At 38.9% G+C, this 17,957-nt stretch overlaps 2 protein-coding genes across 3 annotated transcripts in view; both read right to left on the bottom strand.

Annotated features, from left to right (window-relative positions):
- Positions 1 to 431: 431 nt before the first annotated feature.
- Positions 432 to 16,170, bottom strand: FOXI1 (forkhead box I1). Its single transcript, XM_009690245.2, has 3 exons — positions 16,109 to 16,170; positions 3,352 to 14,635; positions 432 to 2,355 (listed from the first exon to the last, which is right to left on the bottom strand). The coding sequence occupies exons 2-3, from the start codon at positions 3,923 to 3,925 to the stop codon at positions 1,802 to 1,804; spliced, it is 1,128 nt and encodes a 375-aa protein (XP_009688540.1). The 5' UTR covers positions 3,926 to 14,635; positions 16,109 to 16,170; the 3' UTR covers positions 432 to 1,801.
- Positions 15,398 to 17,957, bottom strand: part of DOCK2 (dedicator of cytokinesis 2) — a 224,275-nt gene continuing 221,715 nt past the window's right edge. For both annotated transcript variants that reach the window (XM_068959212.1, XM_068959214.1), the window contains 2 exons: positions 17,580 to 17,722; positions 15,398 to 16,231 (listed from right to left, as the gene is read on the bottom strand). In XM_068959212.1, coding sequence (XP_068815313.1) covers positions 16,160 to 16,231; positions 17,580 to 17,722 — 215 coding nt within the window. In that variant the 3' untranslated portion in view covers positions 15,398 to 16,159. The remainder of the gene's footprint in view (positions 16,232 to 17,579; positions 17,723 to 17,957) is intronic.

The following is a 17,957-nucleotide window of genomic DNA, read 5'->3' as shown; positions in this document are numbered from 1 at the left end:
AACTAAAACAGTCAAGGCTGGTTCCATAGAGAAAAACTCTAAACACAAAAGAATGTAGAAAAGATTGCAGTCATCTTTTGGCCAATTAGCTTGTGAAAAAATAAGAGTGGTTTCTGGAATTTTAAATCGTCGGCAGCACTTAGCTCCAGCAGGGAATATATAGGGACAATATCGACTTAGTGACAGTATTTTGCATAATAGCAGCCAATTATATAAATTATGTTCCTCAGGCATGCAAATTTTGTTGCCTAGACATAAGCTGTTTCACATTCTGACATTATGTGAATAATATATTACTTTTTCTCAGGTAAACTGCACACGATAAACTATTAAGATGACTTTTAAAGGCATGAAAAGTATATTACACACACACACACACACACACACTTTTCTATACAAATGCTTTATTAAAAATGCTTCTGGGGCAGCCCGTAACAAAACTGTATACATGTAGAGTTTAAAAAAAAAATCAAGACAAAGTGGTAGCTATTACAGTACATTAATGTTTTCCATCGTTCTAGAAGTCTGGTTGGTGCACAGCTGTGAACAGTTAAACTTGCTTTCTATGTACGCTGCAGGCTATCCAGTGTGAGAAATTATTCTTACATGAATGTGGAACTTGATTTAAGTCTTGGTTTGAAAAAAAAAAAAGTTATATCTGTTTTGGAATTTTGTTTGTGGCTACAGCATAGTGCAGGAAAAATAAGCATTATTCCTAGAATTTACACAAGGACAAGACAATTGCACAGGCTTTTACCAAAAAGAAAAAAAAATACAGTACAGAGATTTTTTCCAGTATCTGCAATCGATGCTTTGAAAAATGCAGTCTTTGGAATTGAAACTCAGATAAAGTGTGTAGCTCCCCTTTCTTCCCTCTGTTCAACGTTCAAATTTGTTATTCAGTACAAATAATTTATCTAGAAATTTAAGCTAGAACAATTGTGTTTTCTTCCCAGAGAACACATGTATTTTTGAATGTTTATAAAATACATATATATATTCAGGGCAGAACCTGTTTTCCCTAGATGAATTGATTTGTGTGTGTAAAGCAAACAAAATTTGACCCTGTATTTAGAATTGAAAACAGTAAGATTGGATTGCACCAGCAGAAGGGCAGTTCCATTATGCTTTGTTTTGTTTCCCCTCAGTTTCAAAATGAATGTTATGTCCTTGATGATGCCAGCCTGCTTCGCGATTGTATTCCCCTTGGGGTTGAAAGGAGATCAGAATTTAGCTGATGGTTTTCTCTAATGCTGCTGCACACAAGGACAGCATTTGCCCTTCAAGTGTTGATTGTTATTCACTACTTTATTATAGATACTGGTGGAGTATTGCAAATTTCAATGTCTTGGAATAGCTTTGTCTAAATAAAAACTTGTCAAACATGTCTAGCATAGACAGCCTATGTCAGCAAGAAGGGATATTTAGAGGTATAACCACATATATATTAGCACTTTAAAAGCATCATAGCAATATTAGTACCGTGCCAGAAAGTTTTAGGCTTAAAGGCAAACATTAACTCTTCAAGAACATCCACAGGAGAGCATGGTTGGGAGCAGAACGTACACTGTCTTCCAGGAGAACTCTTCACTACTGTTATGATCCCCAAAATTTTATGTGGAGCTACCAAATGTGGAGTGCTTGTGATTTGTTTAAGTTTAATCAGTAACAACTGTGGGGCTGTCAGAAGGCAGAATGCAATGTAGGTCCCAGAGACAACAGGCTAACACTAATCATCTGCCCACAGAACATTTCCTCTTTTAAATACCCATAACTTCACTGTCTTACAATCCTCCTTTATTTAAACCTCTGTCCCCTCCCTAGGATATAAGGTGTTATTTGTGCTGATACTGCTGTAAAAATGGGTGTTAAACTGATTGAGCACTGAGTTGCTATAGCCGAGATGGCTGGAAGGCATGGAATTGGACCACTCTCCCACACCATGACTGGGGATATTAGAGAGTGGGGAATAAGAATTAAACCCTACCATATTCTGTCCTATTTTGTCAATGGGTTCAGTGTTGAGTCCCAAAGGCACTGATCGGCTCACTGCATTAGAGCCATTAACATATGCAGTCATACTGGAGAGGAAGTTACTGAGGCAGGGACTACTGGAAGACGGAGGTGGAGATCGTTTCTCAGGGGAACTGTCAGTCCCGGGTGATGAGTTTTCCAAGATATCCTGATGCTCTACAGCTTTGGGGCTGCCAGTCAGGGCACTATCCTCAGATTTCTCAGATGCAAGAGGAGCAGCACTGGTCCCCATATCAGACTTCCTTTTCCTCTTCCTGCGAAAGTTTCCATTGTCAAACATCTTCTCACAGTTTGGGTCCAGAGTCCAGTAATTACCTTTTCCTGTCAAACGAGACAAAACACATTTTTAGTGTAAAGATATGCACATAAACAGCAAAGAGCATTTTTCTAGGACTTTTCAATACGTTTTTCTCACTTCTTCAAAGAAGCATAACAATTGCAAGAGCAAAAGATTACATATGTTTTAATTTCACGAAAGCCTGTTGAATTCAGAGAAGCATGTAAAGTGTTGGGCTGAATCTCATAGTTCCAGCACAGCACACAGCCAAAACTTCAAGTGGACCCACAGTGAATTTGGTGGGCTTTTTTTTTTTTTTTTTAGTAGAAGTTTTCAGCCTATATCTGGTCCTCTGAATTTACAGCACAGAGTGATCAAACCATATTCTGGGCTGCTCCTCCTGATTCAGTAGGGTAGGAGAGGCTAATAAGACAGAACCAGATTTTTGGTCCTCTGTGGCAGAGTAATTGAACTGTTCGTAAATGTTCTCAGTGGTTCTCAAGAGCTATTGATAGAAGACAATAAATAAAGGAATAATCTGACAGCAAATTGGACCAGCGGTTGGAAACAGAAGAGCTGTGATTCCAAGCAAAACACTATTTGAAACAGACAAAACAAAAGCATACTGTTCACGAGAATTGTTGTTGACTCCCTAAAGCTGCTGAGTTTCACAGATATATCTGAATTTGTCTCATCCCCTTTCCATTAATTCTCAGTTAAGTTAGACATAAGTCATATGCATTACACCAAATGGGTTTTGAATGGGTCTCGCTCAGTTAGGCTGCTCCTGTGCTTGCTTTGTGCTCAGCACATTGATCAGTTCTCAGAAAGACCTAGGGCAGTAAAGAACCCCCTTCCCTGCAGAGATTTATTAGCAACATTGATTCAGATCTCAAGTATGCATGAGTGCCTTCCAGCACAGCATTATGAAAATAGAGGAGGTACTGTGCATTTGCCCTGAATCTGGCCTAGTGTATCTCTTTACAGCGTTTTAGGCATTTTAAAATTAATCAAGTTTAAAAGGAGGAGGAAAGCTATACCTGGATCATCTTCGTCTCGGGGCACCTTCTTGAAACAATCGTTGAGAGACAAGTTGTGCCGTATGGAGTTCTGCCAGCCAGCTTTGCTTTTGTTATAGAACGGAAAGTTGTCAGCCACATACTGGTAGATCTGACTGAGAGTCAGCCTCTTTTCCGGTGCGCCATGGATAGCCATGGCAATAAGCGCAGAGTAGGAGTAGGGTGGTCTGACCAACTTCATCAGCTCTTCCTGGGATGGGAGAGGAAGCCAGCCAAGGTCAGTTCCTCCCAAGCCATGCACGTTGGGCAAAAGCTGCCTTTGCATCCCATAAGACTGAGGAATGAAGGGACTAGCATTGGATCCTGGGAGGTATGGTGGTGGGGTAATGGAAGGTCCGTTTAGCCAGAGGTAAGGATTGGGAGTAGCATTGTAGTCCGTCGTCTCGAAGGTGGTAGGTCGTTGGGGGCTTGGGATGTTCTGTGGATGGAAAAAGTTCTCATAGTAGATATTCATCTCCGGAGGTTCTTGACCAATGTTTGGAAACTGTGGGCTGCAGCGTGGTGGAGAGTGCGTTTGTGGATCAAAGGAGCTCATGCTCTAAAACAGGCAGCTGACTGAGTTATGACACACCTGTGCTAGTCCTCCTTTCCTGAGACAGGTGCATCACCTGTGCCCTTCCCCACGTACTTATGCACCTGTAAATGTTTCGGCTTATGCTGCAGGCTCCACCCCATGGCCCTGAGTGGCTGCAGATGAGGACGATATCCTTTTTGGAATGCTGGCAGCCCCAGCAAGTCATAGATGTCACATCAACCAAACATGAAAGTTACAACTGTTTATCTTTATAAATGAATGAAGGAATTTTCCACTAATGTGATGCACATAAAGAAAGCCTAAGGTGCCTTGAAGTTAAAAGCCCAGAGATCCTTCTTTTTCTACCTTTTCTACCTTTCTTTTTAAAGAAAAGGAGTTATGCACTGCTGTAGTAACACCTCAGAATGCAAAAGCCTTTGTCATTCTTCAGTGAAACAGTAGGCATTTATATACTTTTTCTAAAAGGTCAGATCTCCTTTTCCTTCTGTAATTTTAATTGCAGACTTGCTTGTACTTCCCCCTAGGCAATCATAGTCCTGCAGCCAAATTCTGCAACTGGTTACTCACGTGAGTAATCTTACTGATTTAAATCGAATTACTCACTAAAGTGAGGATTAATCTTGTGAGAAAAAATTTTCAAGCTTAATTATCAAGCCTTTCATTAGAGCTGTAAATAGGTAAACCAAGATGGGAAATCATTATTTGCTGCTTCCTCTTTGCTGCAGAATTGGTGCAGAGAGGTCATAAAACCTCTTAGCAGAATTTCCAAGCAGAAGAGAGACACTTTTCAGCATAGCTCGTTTCACCTGATTTCCAAGAACTTCATTTCTAGCTATATAAACAAAAGTTGATTCCTTAATAATAAGCAACAAGCAAAGACCTCTAGCCCTTTCGTGACTTGGAAAAATAGTTATCGTTGCCTTGACTGGCACCCTGTACTTACAAAGGAGGAAAAAGCAAAGCTGCAATCTCTCTAACGCATGTGTCAGAACGGGGATGGCTCTTAGACTGCAACTGTGTAAGAGACTGAACAGTAATTAAACGCATAGTTACAGTTCCCTTCAGAGAAAAGCAGTGTCATTTGCATATTCTTTTTTACATGCAAGGTACCTACATACATTTGGAACTAGACTTAGCTTTAGTAATCTATACAGTTAAATTAAGTCCTGGTGGTGGTGTTAAAGATGGCACTACTCCCATGATTTCTGTGGAAGCATAAATGTTGACCTGCAGTTTTGAATTCCTGGCTGTCCCAAAGACTTGATTTTTGGTTTGTCACACATTAATCAGGTCACTTAATCTTCTGTGCTGCAGCATCACCACCAAGATTTACCCACTCCCCAACTGTTAGTGTGATTCACTAACATAATGTTTGTACTGTTGTTGCTTTAACAAATACCAAAAAATGTCACTAGAATTACAGCGGAAATACAGAGTACTGAATGACAAAGCTAGCCAGTTTAGCAGCTCAGAAACGTCTCTCTGAAGCTGTTATTTAATAAATATTTGCTTTCACTTCACATAAAATCATTTGCAGTGCAAGAAAAAAATATAGCATATAGATATATTTTTAAGGTGCGTTTGTAGTCTGGCAAATATTAATGTTAAAAATATTGCTAATAAAGTTATAAAAGAATCAACGGAACAAACTGTTTAGGAAATGGTCAGATGAGTAAAAAAATGGAGTCAGTTTTAAAATGAACTAAGACCTAGAATACTGTATGAAAAGAAAATATGACAGATTTTTGATCCTCTGAACAAATTACATTATTGCTGAAAAAACCACCCAAGAAAAAAACTTTAAAATTTATTACTGCTCAAAGTTTGTTTATTCCAAGAAGTAGAAATTCAGCTCACTGCAACAGGAACTTTGATGAGTGGCATCTAAATACATACTTCCTGAAGTGCTCTGCTCGCTCGTTTACAGTTAAAATACCCTGAAATGGGTGCTGGGTAAATACATGCTTTAAAAATACGCCAGGCTTTACAAAGAAAAAAAAAAATCACTTCTACAGTCAGACTGAAGAAGGTTGTAAGGCTTATAAAGTTTTGGCGCAGTACATTTCATCAAGGTCAGCCCCTAACTGTGGCCTGCCACTGCCTGAGAACGATCAGGTCACTCGCAGACCTACCTTGATGTGACATTTTAGCAAAGTAGCACACAGAACAAGCAACAGAACTAGCAAAGAGAGCACTGGGGTGAAGAAGGGCAAGTACTGCTCTTAGAGCAATGAAACACCAAGGCAACTGTAGGCTTCTACCTATTTAGCTCTGAAAGAGTGCAAAGGTCTGATCCCTCCCTGGCATGTGTGCGCTGGCACAGCTTCTAATATAGACACAATCCAATTAGCATTTTTCTTCCAACTGACTGTGCCTGATCTACTCAGATAGGCGTATAAACACCACCGGTAAAAATGGTAGTTTGTCAGTACTGTGGGCACACCTTACTGTCTGAGAATCAGTGCGGTACTTTTTCCAGCATAGCACTTCAGGTACAGATGCTGCTTATGCAGGCAAAGCGCAGCAAAGAAAGAATAAACTTTGCTCAAGCTGTGATTGCTCTGAGCAGGGCTGGTCTGAAGTGGAGCTGAGTCCAGCCAGGATTACTGTCTCACGACTGCGACTGCTGTTTTTGGCAAGGATGGCAGGAGAAAGTAGCAATCCCAGAAGTGGGGAAAGGAAAAGGAAAAATAGTGAGGCTTCCATAGAGAAAAGCTGGTAACAGGTGATTTATTGGCAAAGCTATGCACACAGATCATGTTTAGGGCTGAAAAGTCTGAAAAAAAGGGGAGCTTGATAATGAAGTCATAGTTCAGTGAGCATTAGTTCCAAAGAACACAATGTTTTGGGTTTGGTGAGGTCTTTGTAGGTGAGATACACCATGCTTTAATACTTGTTACTAAAAGACAGTACTCTACAGCCCTGAGTGTACACACCTCTATGAGCTGGAAGTCTGGTAACCAAAGATTGTTGTCAAACCAAAGACTGTCATCAGCTGTTGTGTTAAATGAAGATTTGCTCCTGTGGATTTATAAAGCGAAGCTCCAAATTCTGCCAGGTTAAGGCCAAGCCTCCTGCAGAACAGTTCTCCATATGTCTTTAAGTCTCCTATGTACCCCTCTGCTCCAGCCAACAATAATATTTCTTCATACGGGCTGCTGTGTTACAATTTACATAATTTTCTGAAATCTTGGGTTATGAAAAGTTCCACATAATTTCATTAAAAACTTGGATTTGTGCACTTTTGCTCATGATTCTATACATTCAGCATTTCTCAAATGCAGCCACTTGGGAGAAGCATGTATGGAAGCCAGGGGCACACAGTAGAAAGCTAAAGTGTGGGGTCAACAAGGTTGAGTGTACTATGGGGAACTTTCTGTAAGGTTCTGAAATATTTAGGGGAAGATACTTCCAACTCTAGTTTACTAACTGGATCTTGTGAAACAATAAAGCAAAAGAAAGCATGGCACCTTCTAGTATCAGAAGCACCTTCAGGTCATAATTCTGTTCCACAGTGTGACAAGAACTTAGATCAAAAACACTCCAGCTGCATGCTGCGAAGCAAAGTAGTGCAAACCCACCCTGACTGCTCAAAGAGGTTCAAAATATTGAAATAGTAACCTCATCCTGGCAAATCTTGTCCCATATATAGCCACTCTAAACACATAAAGCAGCACTCTGTGTCATGTACTTTAGCTAATTAGCCAGAAACTAAATTGATTGCTCACGTTTGTTCCAGATCATGATATGTATTGCCAGATAATCCTATAGTACACAAATGTATTTTTAATGAATATGAAGCCTTAGGCTGTACTAGCAACATTGTATATAAACCCAATCCTGGTGTATGATCATGGATTAACATTTTGTTGAAGAAAAGATCATATAGGCTATTTATATGTTCACAAAGAGGAGGGAAAAATTGGATGTTAAAAGAAGAAGGGTTCATCTACAGTTCAGTATAGCAAGCCACTCAGCTTGATTCCAACAATTCACACAATGCATTCAGAAACAGTTCAGTATCCCTCCATAAGACATTTTCACATAAAAATCTCTGTATTCTCAGTCGTCTAGTGAAACACTTGTAAAAAGTCTTCTTCCCTTATTCCACTAGTATTCTGCCCAGTGCATGCACAAAATAAACCCAATCATCAGGAGAAACAAGGTGCAGCAGACAAAGCAATGCCATCTCACGGTCATTACAAAAGCTTAGGAAATGTAGAATACCTTATTACAAAACAAGGGAACTAACATCTTTATTTCCAGAAATGCAGGCTGAACATTAAATTAATGGAAAAAGCAATATCCTTTGGACCAGTGCCATTAATACTGCCATGCTAGAATGCCCTTAGACTTTTTTAGAACTTCCAGACCAAATCCACTATGCATTTTAAAAGGCCTTTATAGCTGGGGTTTTAGAAGACTGTAAAACCCCATGAGTGCTAGTAGCTGAGTGTTAGTAGCTGCTTTCTGATCATAAGAACTATGATAAGAGTAGTCATCGCTCCTGCTTCAACAAAGGCCTTGCCACCATCTTCCCAACATACAGTATGGTAGACGGGATTAGGAGTCTCCTGACCCATGACAGGGAGTAGGCAGCAGGAAATCTGGAGTCTCCATTTGGCTGCCTGTGGCTCCCTGGGGCTCTGCTGCAAAGTAGAGCCGTGCTCACCCTTCTGAGGGAGGAATACCTCAAGTCTAAACCAGACATGGAGAGGTTCCTTCAAGGAATTCCTCTCACTGTTATAATCTGAATTGTCTCTTAATCAGAGGACAGTAGTGCAAATATAGACACTTCAATCAATAACACTCACTGCTGCTACCAACTTCCGAACAGCTGAGGTGCTTGCTTGTTTCAGATTATCTGCTTATTCTTGTATGCCTGCTACTCTATGTTTGTTTATATTAGAGATAAACCATGCTAAAATTAAATGCGGTGTTGTATGAACATTGACTGTGTTTACCAAGAAAATTAATCTGTACACCTTTCCAAAACCCTTCAAAGTAAGTTTGAACTGCTGTGCATTTCAGTGAGATGCATAATATGATTTATACAAAGAAAAAAATAGTAACATGGCTAATACTTCTGTTACCATCAGATTTCAGCATCAACATATTCACTTGTACAGATAACTCAGTTCTGCCCCCTCCACAATTTAAACGAATATATTATTGAAAAGATATTTTAAAAGAAAGAATTTTTCAGAAAACATAAATTCAATTTTTTTAAAGTTTTGTTCACAGTCCTCTACACCCTTTGGTACTTGCGCAACACAAACACATGGGGAAAATTAATTAGCAACTAAAACTGATAAGTGAATTGGTACAAGTGCAGTAAACTACTCTGTGAACACACCCAGTCATAGATAAACTTGAGGTTAATTTAACCAGGATTTAACTGCAGGAGACTAAGATCATCTAACTTCTGAATGGGATGGCTTAAAGTATTAATTATCTTTGCACTTCCAGTTGCTCCATTTCAGTTTTCCTAATGTCCGTGTAGACAGATCTTTAGTTTCTGTTGTTTTATTCGGACATAGTATTGCAACCACTTATCTCCCCCTAGCGACAATTTTTGAAAGTGTATTGAATCGGCATCTGCCCTAGAGATACCTTGTCAGTTTATGTATTTTACCCCGTGACCACTCTCAGCCGAGCAACGTTACACGGCTCTAGATTTGGAATCTGTAAAACTAACCAATGGTATATGTAAGCCTTTCTCACCTTTTCATATTAGCAGTTCAACTGCTTTTGAAATTCTGTACAAAAATTCTGGAACTTTTAGAGACTTCCAACATCTTTTAGGTTTGTTTGTTTTGCTTTCCTTTGCTGATCTGTAATAGAACTATTTACTTGCAAAAGTAGCCCGAAATGCAGTTTTTAAGAAAGACTCCACAAATTCTGGCTTTAGCTCCACCCTGAGTGGGCATTACTGCTACTGAGTGCCAGAGCACTACTGAAGCATTGCTGGGTGCATCAAAGCAACTGAATTCATATACAGAAAGACTTCATGTTCCTAAACATTTGCAGAATCAGTATCATGCCTAACTGCAAGATAAAATGCAGCCTCCCTGGCTAAAAGAGCTGCTTATCATCTCTATCCGGGGTTTCTCATCAATAAACACATATGAGCAAACATGGCAGTTTTTAGCCTTAATATAGTTACAGAAACAGTTCAACATTTCTACTACTTAATGTAAATAGTTTCCTCTTTGGCCGCAGGCCTGCCAACTCAGGGCACAGATACCTTAAATGACTGTTTTCTTATCGCCATTCCTTTCCCTGTGCCTTTTCCATCATAGTCGCCACTTAAACCCACTGTAACAACACCAACAGCCACCTACCATCAGCTGAAATGATTCATTCAAGCCAACCAGCAGGCCTATAAAGAGTTATTTGTGAATAAGATAGACTGTTCATGGTTATCCTAATAACCTGTTAGTACATGCGGGTTGAATACCAGTGATGTGCATAATGGTGCACTTGGGGCTGTAGCGCATACAAATGCTTATGTAACACAGAAACCCTATTTGTTAAAGCAGAAACAGTCTCACAGCGGCCATCTAATTCTGGGGTCAGGTGTAGGAAATGTCACTTACAGCACAGTGGGGCTTTCTCCTATCCTGGAAGACAAAAGAACACATTGAAATGGGATAATTCTGTCCAAAAACTAATCAGCTCAAACTGTCCTACTCACTTTAAAACTATAGTTAGAGTTATCCAGCATTTTAAAGTTTATGAAATCTGTGGCTTAGCTCAGGTTTGTTTGCAGAAGAATTATTCCTTTACAGTGTTAATCTTTAGCACAGACTGTATCATGACGGCAAATCAGAATACAAAATTACAGACTGAGTCAATAAAGAACAACCACTCTAGTCACCCAAGAGCAGTAAACGTTGCCAATGCTGAAGTTCTTCGAACTGTGGGCAGCCCCAGAAATGTTGCTCAATGTTCTCTCTCAAAAAGACCTTGAATACTCAAGAACAAGTAGGAGCTCAGTTCTGGAAGGGGAAAAAAATGTGCAGCTGAACACTAGTGATTACTTTAAAGCATCCAGGATTGGAGATGGCTGCAAGCTTCCATATTTGCCAGATTTACTGACAAATGAACTTGCCTTCTTCTCCCCTACCTTGCCATTTTAAAAACATGTTCAACAGCTTTTCTCATTTAAAAGGGCTCTCACTCCATGATCAGGGTGAAAAAAACCTCATGCGGGAGCTTGACTGGCTTTTTAGCGATTTAAATTATATCACCATTATTTCAAAGGTACTTCCATTGCTCTGACTTGCATTGAAATAAAAAACCCTTGATAAGCAGCGAGACATGATGCAGCTGCCGCAAGACTGTGATGCAAGCTAGCAGCTTTGAGTCAGAATCTGCATAGTTGTAAGGACAGGCAAATACTTACACATTTATCCTAGTCCAAAGCAGGAATTTATGCTCATTAGTGCAATCAGTGTAAAAATCTCATACTGACTCTGGGTACAGATTCTACTGTGTGATTTACAGTTGTTGAATTGCGAAGAGATGTCATATTCAAACTGATAAAGTCAAATCCTCCACATCCTCTCCACTTCACCAGTAGTTTTCTGTCATCATTCCGAAACTGTTTTCTTGCAGGATTCCTTGCATTCACCTTCAACTCTGAGTCTACTCTGTCACTGCCAGTACCAATGAAGCAAGCAGCAATATATTTGCAGCATTTGTCACTCGACTGTCAGGTGGGATAAAGAGAGCAACTCAAACTCTGAATCTATTTTTTTGTTCAAATTTCAGTAATTTTAGTAACACAACCCAAAAGCATTAACCTGTCTATCCATTCCCATTAACCGGTCTATCTATCCCCTGTCTATCCATTTCCCTTCAGAAAGCTGTGAACAGGAGCTAGGCACAGGTTTATTGTTTTTTGCCAACTTAGCTTAGAAACAGCTCTTTAGTCAATTTTACAGTGAAATGGCTGATGCCTGAAAACACGAAAGTCGAATATAGCAGTTGGTGCTAAAAACTCCTGATCACCACTCAGACTAGTTGATGCTCTCCAGATTGAGGAGAATTTTCCAGTGTTATTCTGTAAAAGTCTCCTTGCATGAGTAACTGTAGGAGGAAACAGCCCTTGCATTTCAAATCCTGTACGGAAAGCAGAATATTCCACCATGTTGGTTCTAATGACTTCTGTTCTTCACAGGATGCAGCCTGATTCCTTAGTGATAAACACGATGAAGTTGGACACATTTCAAACTCTCAGAGTCTTCTACTCAGGATACAGTTCATATGATGCATTACAGATACATCCAGGGAAAGCTACTCACACAGTGTTATACCGCCCTAAGTTGTTTACTATCACCTTGTAATAAGTATGAACAGGCTAGAAAAGGAGAAAATAATTACACTTTGAAATTCTGTACATTTTTACTTGAAGAAACCCAATCCTCGCTCCTACTCATGCAAAATGTGGTGTCCCTGTACAAAGAATGGTAATCCTGCCTTAATGAGTCTTTAAAGAAAGGAAGATCAGATCAGTCTTTAAGAAAAGATCACAGCTTTGATTAAACGAATCAGAGGAGAACGGGAGAAAAAGCCAAAAGCCAGGCCAAACACTATCAACAATGAGAATGGAAAACACAGATCCAGTGATGCCTGATATATTTGTGTACTGCATATTGAATAACCAATATGGCACCCCTTACTTATCCCAAATTTCTACTGTCTAATAGAAAACAGATTACAGACTGCATGTATTACAGATGAAAAGTTCCCTGTGAAGCAGTACCTAACACCAAATACACAGGTGTATTACATTAATTCTCAGGTCAAGAACACAATGCATTCTGGGGTCTGTAAAACCTTTAACAAAACATTTTTTCCCACTCCGTTCTCCATGTCAGAAACTTGACCCTTATTAATTGATGCTCTGCACACCTTCCTACAGGTCAACCTCAGCTGATTTTTACTGACATTTTAAAAACATCAAATTCCCCAAAAACACGAATAACTAACTCACGAGTTCATAATGAGGACTTGGACAGTATCGTTACATAGAGCAAAGAAGGGCAGGTCGACTATGGCTCTTTGCCATCCATGACCAGGCCTCACACTACATTGACACAGCAGCTTCTCTGGAGCTAGTCCATTATTCATTGACATGGTGCTGCACTTTGTGATAGAGATAGCTTGGATGCTTCTGTCTAAAATTCAGACATCTAGCCAAATGAACATACATGACATACAGCTTGAACATTATGTTGTTGCAACCGTAACAGCTTTCTACAGATCAGCGTGTGATTTCACATGCCCATGCACGGAATCTTACCAACCCCGTGCTCTACATAGATTTCTTCTGCAGATTCCCACTACCCTATCATTATGTCAGTGCCGTGCAATCCAGAAAACCAGACTGTTACTGTTCAATTTGACATGTCTGAGAGAAGTGAAATAGCTCCAATACAGAAAGCACATGAAAGCATCCTTACCTCCAGAAACGCTTTTTTGACCTTGCCTGGTGCTGGGGAAGAGAAGAGGCTATACAAACTACACGTGAAGCTACATCTGCTTCATTAATTCTCTGGGACAGCAACCTAAGCCTGACCCTATGCTGCAGTGAATTTCTACGCCCTCTGGGCTTCACTTCAAAGAATGTCAGATGCTTAGGTTCTGTGCAGCCCAAGTAGATCCTCCTCTGCATAGATGAACTGAAGGCCTGTTTAGTTTGTGACAGAAATGGCAACAATCAGTGCTGTGTGATTTACATTTTCAAACAGATGTTGCCAGATGGCCACACTTAGGCTTTATTATCCTAGGGCATCCCATTGTTCATGCCATGTTGCTTACTTAGACTGATGTCAGTATCTGCAGTTTCTGGAAACTTGTGAATGGCTAAAGCTGTTGTCCAAACACACATCCTTACAATTCCAATTTCATGTACACCCCGTGCTTAGCAGTAATTTTTTCTTAGTTAATTTTTCTTTTTTACTCAGAGCTGAAATACGTTTACTCAGATGCTGAACTACACTTTTTCAGGCTTGAAACAGATCCAAAATTGGGCTGGCAAGAAGAGTTCCAATCTGTGATACTGGACATACAACAGGATTTTGCTTGTATTTGGTCAGTTTCGTGTGACCCTACATCCTTCACCAAAAATTATACTAAATCCTAAGCAAAACATAAGCCTGCATTTGCATCGCTGGTTACACACTCGACACCAAACTTCCTTTGGACGTTGTACTCCTGCCTTCCTGCTATTTATTTCTGCACTCTTCTTTCCCTTCTGTTCTTTGCACATTTTTCTTTTGAATCACAGTAATTATAATTTTTATAACTGCTTGACCTAAAACTCTCATATTCCATTCTCGGAGGAAAGCACAGCTACAAGATACAATAGGCAAAAGGCAACATTTAACAGGTGTCTTTACGTAGACTAAATGGTAGCCAAATCATCCTTTCCTTACTCATTCCTAGTAAAACCAAACTCTTTATTTTAAAATTCCTTTTATTTTGTCATAAAAGTATTTCTTCAATGCATCTGCAAATAATATTGAAGGACAACCTGGGCACCCTCCCCTACTTTCCCCAGGCTAGCAAGATGTAAAACATGCACCCCTCAGTCATTCACTTTCTTCCACTGACAGATACCTACTCTATTAAACTGAGTTTGTTTTTTTTCGGAAAAGCCTTGTTCTTCCTCTGTGCTTCCTCAGAAACAGTATTAAGTTGCTGTGAAAAACAAATGAAGCGAAAAAATTCTGTCAATATCCATGCCAACAAATCTGTTTTAGTTAAAACTGGACCCCTTTGGTTTTGAGGTCTATGGCTATTTTAGTGAAAAGGATTTCTTGGTGCACTATTAGCTCCTAAAGCAAATATTTCAGACTTTTCACACAAAACAACTAATTGTTTCAACAGAAAACAGCTTCACACTGACAACTTGCAAAGAGAGGCTAAATTCATTAAATAAATTACTCATGCTGAATGTAAAAGTGTTTAGATAAATAGTTAGGTTTGGATCAAACTGAAGTTGCCTTTCCATTGATTCTAGCAAGGACTGATTTTAACCTCTTCTCCACATCCATAAAAATGGCAGTAAGGCCAGTCTCCCATCTGCAACCTTATACATGGTCACATTTTATTTAATGAATATACAACTATGTAGACGTCTGAAACATACAGGGATGACAGAGGCAAATGAATTATTCACATTGAGAAACCCTTGATTTTGGGCAACATCCTTTCCTTTAGAAAGAACGGGCAAGTTGTTAGAAAATGAGAGTTGCTGAACCGCATCACTGTCTAGTCTCATGCTGATAAGGCATTATCTTCCAGCTCTACCTCATGAGTGTCAGAGAGACAGAAAATCAATTATATTTGGAAAGCACTACACTTGGACTTGTGGAATTATGTATGCTGTCAGTAAGATACTATTAATATATATTATGACACCTAGAGATGCCAGTGAGAAAGGTTCGAGGCAAATAAAAGAAACTTTTTAAACATTTTATTGATGAACAGCAGAAAACGCAGCTTTCTTTGTCTCACACTGCTGGATGTGATATCAGCTTATACATGTGTCAATAAACTTCTGCACATGGTTTCAATACAGCCGTTGCTGTTCTGAAAAGATCTCAGAAAAATGGTGTCAGTGTCACAGACATCACTCTTAAAAAGATTTGATGATATAGAGCAGTGCGGCGGAGGCAGCAGCAAGACATGAGCACTGTAAACACAACTAGAGCCATAGATTAAATTCTCAGTGGCTGTTTTGTGCTGAGCCGCCTGTTACCTTGACTACACTGCCAACAGTAGTTTAAAGCTAACTTGGGTGTATCTATACAAGCTACACAAAATGGTAACTTCTGTGCTGTCTGAAAAGAACAGGATAAGACTTGCATTATATGGCAAGCACTGCAGACGGCCCTTTAACATCTTTCTTTGCTGGAATGAGTTTTATCATCAGGGAACACACAATGTCCTTTGACTTGTGTAATAAAGACGCTCAATAAACTTTTGTGCCATATCCTGGTTAGCACAACCTGTAGTAATTTCTCCAGTTTGTATACATGTATCTATATCATAAGTAATTGTTATCAGAGCCCACGAATACAGTTGTTTGTATTCTCTGTTAGCCATCTACAGTATCAGTGCTTTTCTCTAGTCATCTAAAAAAGGAGATATATATATATATATATTTACATGTATATATTATTATTTTTGGTTGCAAAGTGGTCTTGTAAGTGAATGAATTCACAGATCTGTAGAAGATTTTAAATGGTGCTCCCCAGAATGCTTTCCATCTTCCAGAACTTTGGAAATGCGCTGCAAAAAAAGAGAACGGAGTGCCATATATTAAAATGACTATTGTATTGGATTCAGCAATATGTATATTAATTTACCGGCTTGTGTCCTTAATCTATGACTAGAGAAAAATATTGAAATAGAAATAGAGACTATATTTCTCTATACTACAAAATCATAAACCTGTATTTAAATCTGTTCACATGATTCTACTGATGCTGTGGAATCACCATAGAAAAGGGTTTTAAGTTTTATTCAGTCCTTTTCCAGACTTGTAAAATAGCATATAAAGTAAGAAGGACAAAACGTCCTAAGTTAAAATGTGATGATATCATGTTGAAAAGCTGTCACTTCTGGGTCTTAAAAGAATAAGCATGTGATAAATTCACTACAAGTGAAACCCTGCAGACTTCAAATTAATAGCTTATTCTTGTTCCTACTAGAAAAAAAAGTATGAAAACATCTAAATGTAGAATTTCCTAAATGCTATTGTAGTCTCCCTAAGGGTAGCTATATTTTTAAAAGACTGCAGAAAAAAATGAATGAAAATTAAACCTATTCCCCCCCCCCCGCCAAAAAGGAAAAATCCAATCTTTGCAATAGCAAGATAAACTTGACATGTAAAACATTACATATGTCACGACATGTAAAACATTACATATGTCACAAAATACTTATGTACTATACATCTCAGTAGCTACCAGTAGCTATCTGCATTGAATGCAACTCTCCCACTACTAGGCACAATTTTTTTTTTCTTCAAACACTATGTTTAATTCAATATCTTAAATTTTTTTAAATTTCCACAGAATTCATTGAAAGGCTTACTATATTAAAGGAAGAAAAACTGTTCTAAGCAGCATTAGTGACTCCAGTATAAGCCAATTTCTACTTGGAAATGAGCACATCTGACACCAGAAATCAACTTGCACTGTGCATGCCTTGTGATATATATGCTATGCTCACTTTACTGTGATGCTAGTGCTAACTGCCCAATATAATTAAATCAAACAACCAATAATTGCTTTCCTCTTTTGCTAATAAGTATTATGTAAATCACATTAGAGAACATCCGTCAGTCAAATGAGACCTCTTGTGGTATGGATACAAAACTACACATCTGAGACTTTCTACATTAAACATACTAAGATGTACATCCTTAATGCAAAAAGCAAAGCAAGAGACAACTTTTTGCTTCGCTATGGAGTTTCCAGTCCTCTACTGATGAGAGGAGAAGAAGAAAAAAAGGAGTTTGACTTACGAGGCTTGCGGTATTTTAAAATAATGTAATTTTACCTCATAGCCTAGAATTTAAATTTAAAGAGGTATTACCTTCTTTTTCCCATACAGATAAACACACAGAACTTACCATTGTTTTAAATAACTGGTTCACTTTCTTTTTTTTGAAGTTTTTCTTGTCACCGTCCAAGGTGGAAGGAAATACTGGCTGACTGAGCCTATGTGACGCGATTGTTTCATCAGGTGCCGCAGGGCTGACTGATAGGGTTAATCCTTAGAATAGAAACAGATTGGTTGCACAAAACAAAACTGAAAAAGGATGGTCAGAGAAAGAGTAAGGGAAAGCAGAATTCAAATTAATGAACTACTGCAACTACAAGAGAAATGAGAGTTTGCAACCTAATCATATCCTCAGAATACAAACATAAGGAAAAACTTCCCTATGATAGCACTGAACTTCATTACATTCAAACTGAATGGTGAAAAATATGAACCAATCTTACCAAAG

This window comes from Struthio camelus, chromosome 13, assembly GCF_040807025.1.
Source record: "Struthio camelus isolate bStrCam1 chromosome 13, bStrCam1.hap1, whole genome shotgun sequence".
Classification (NCBI taxonomy): Eukaryota; Metazoa; Chordata; class Aves; order Struthioniformes; family Struthionidae; genus Struthio; species Struthio camelus.
Note: the sequence above shows the minus strand (reverse complement) of the source record. Positions and strands in the feature narration are given on the sequence as shown.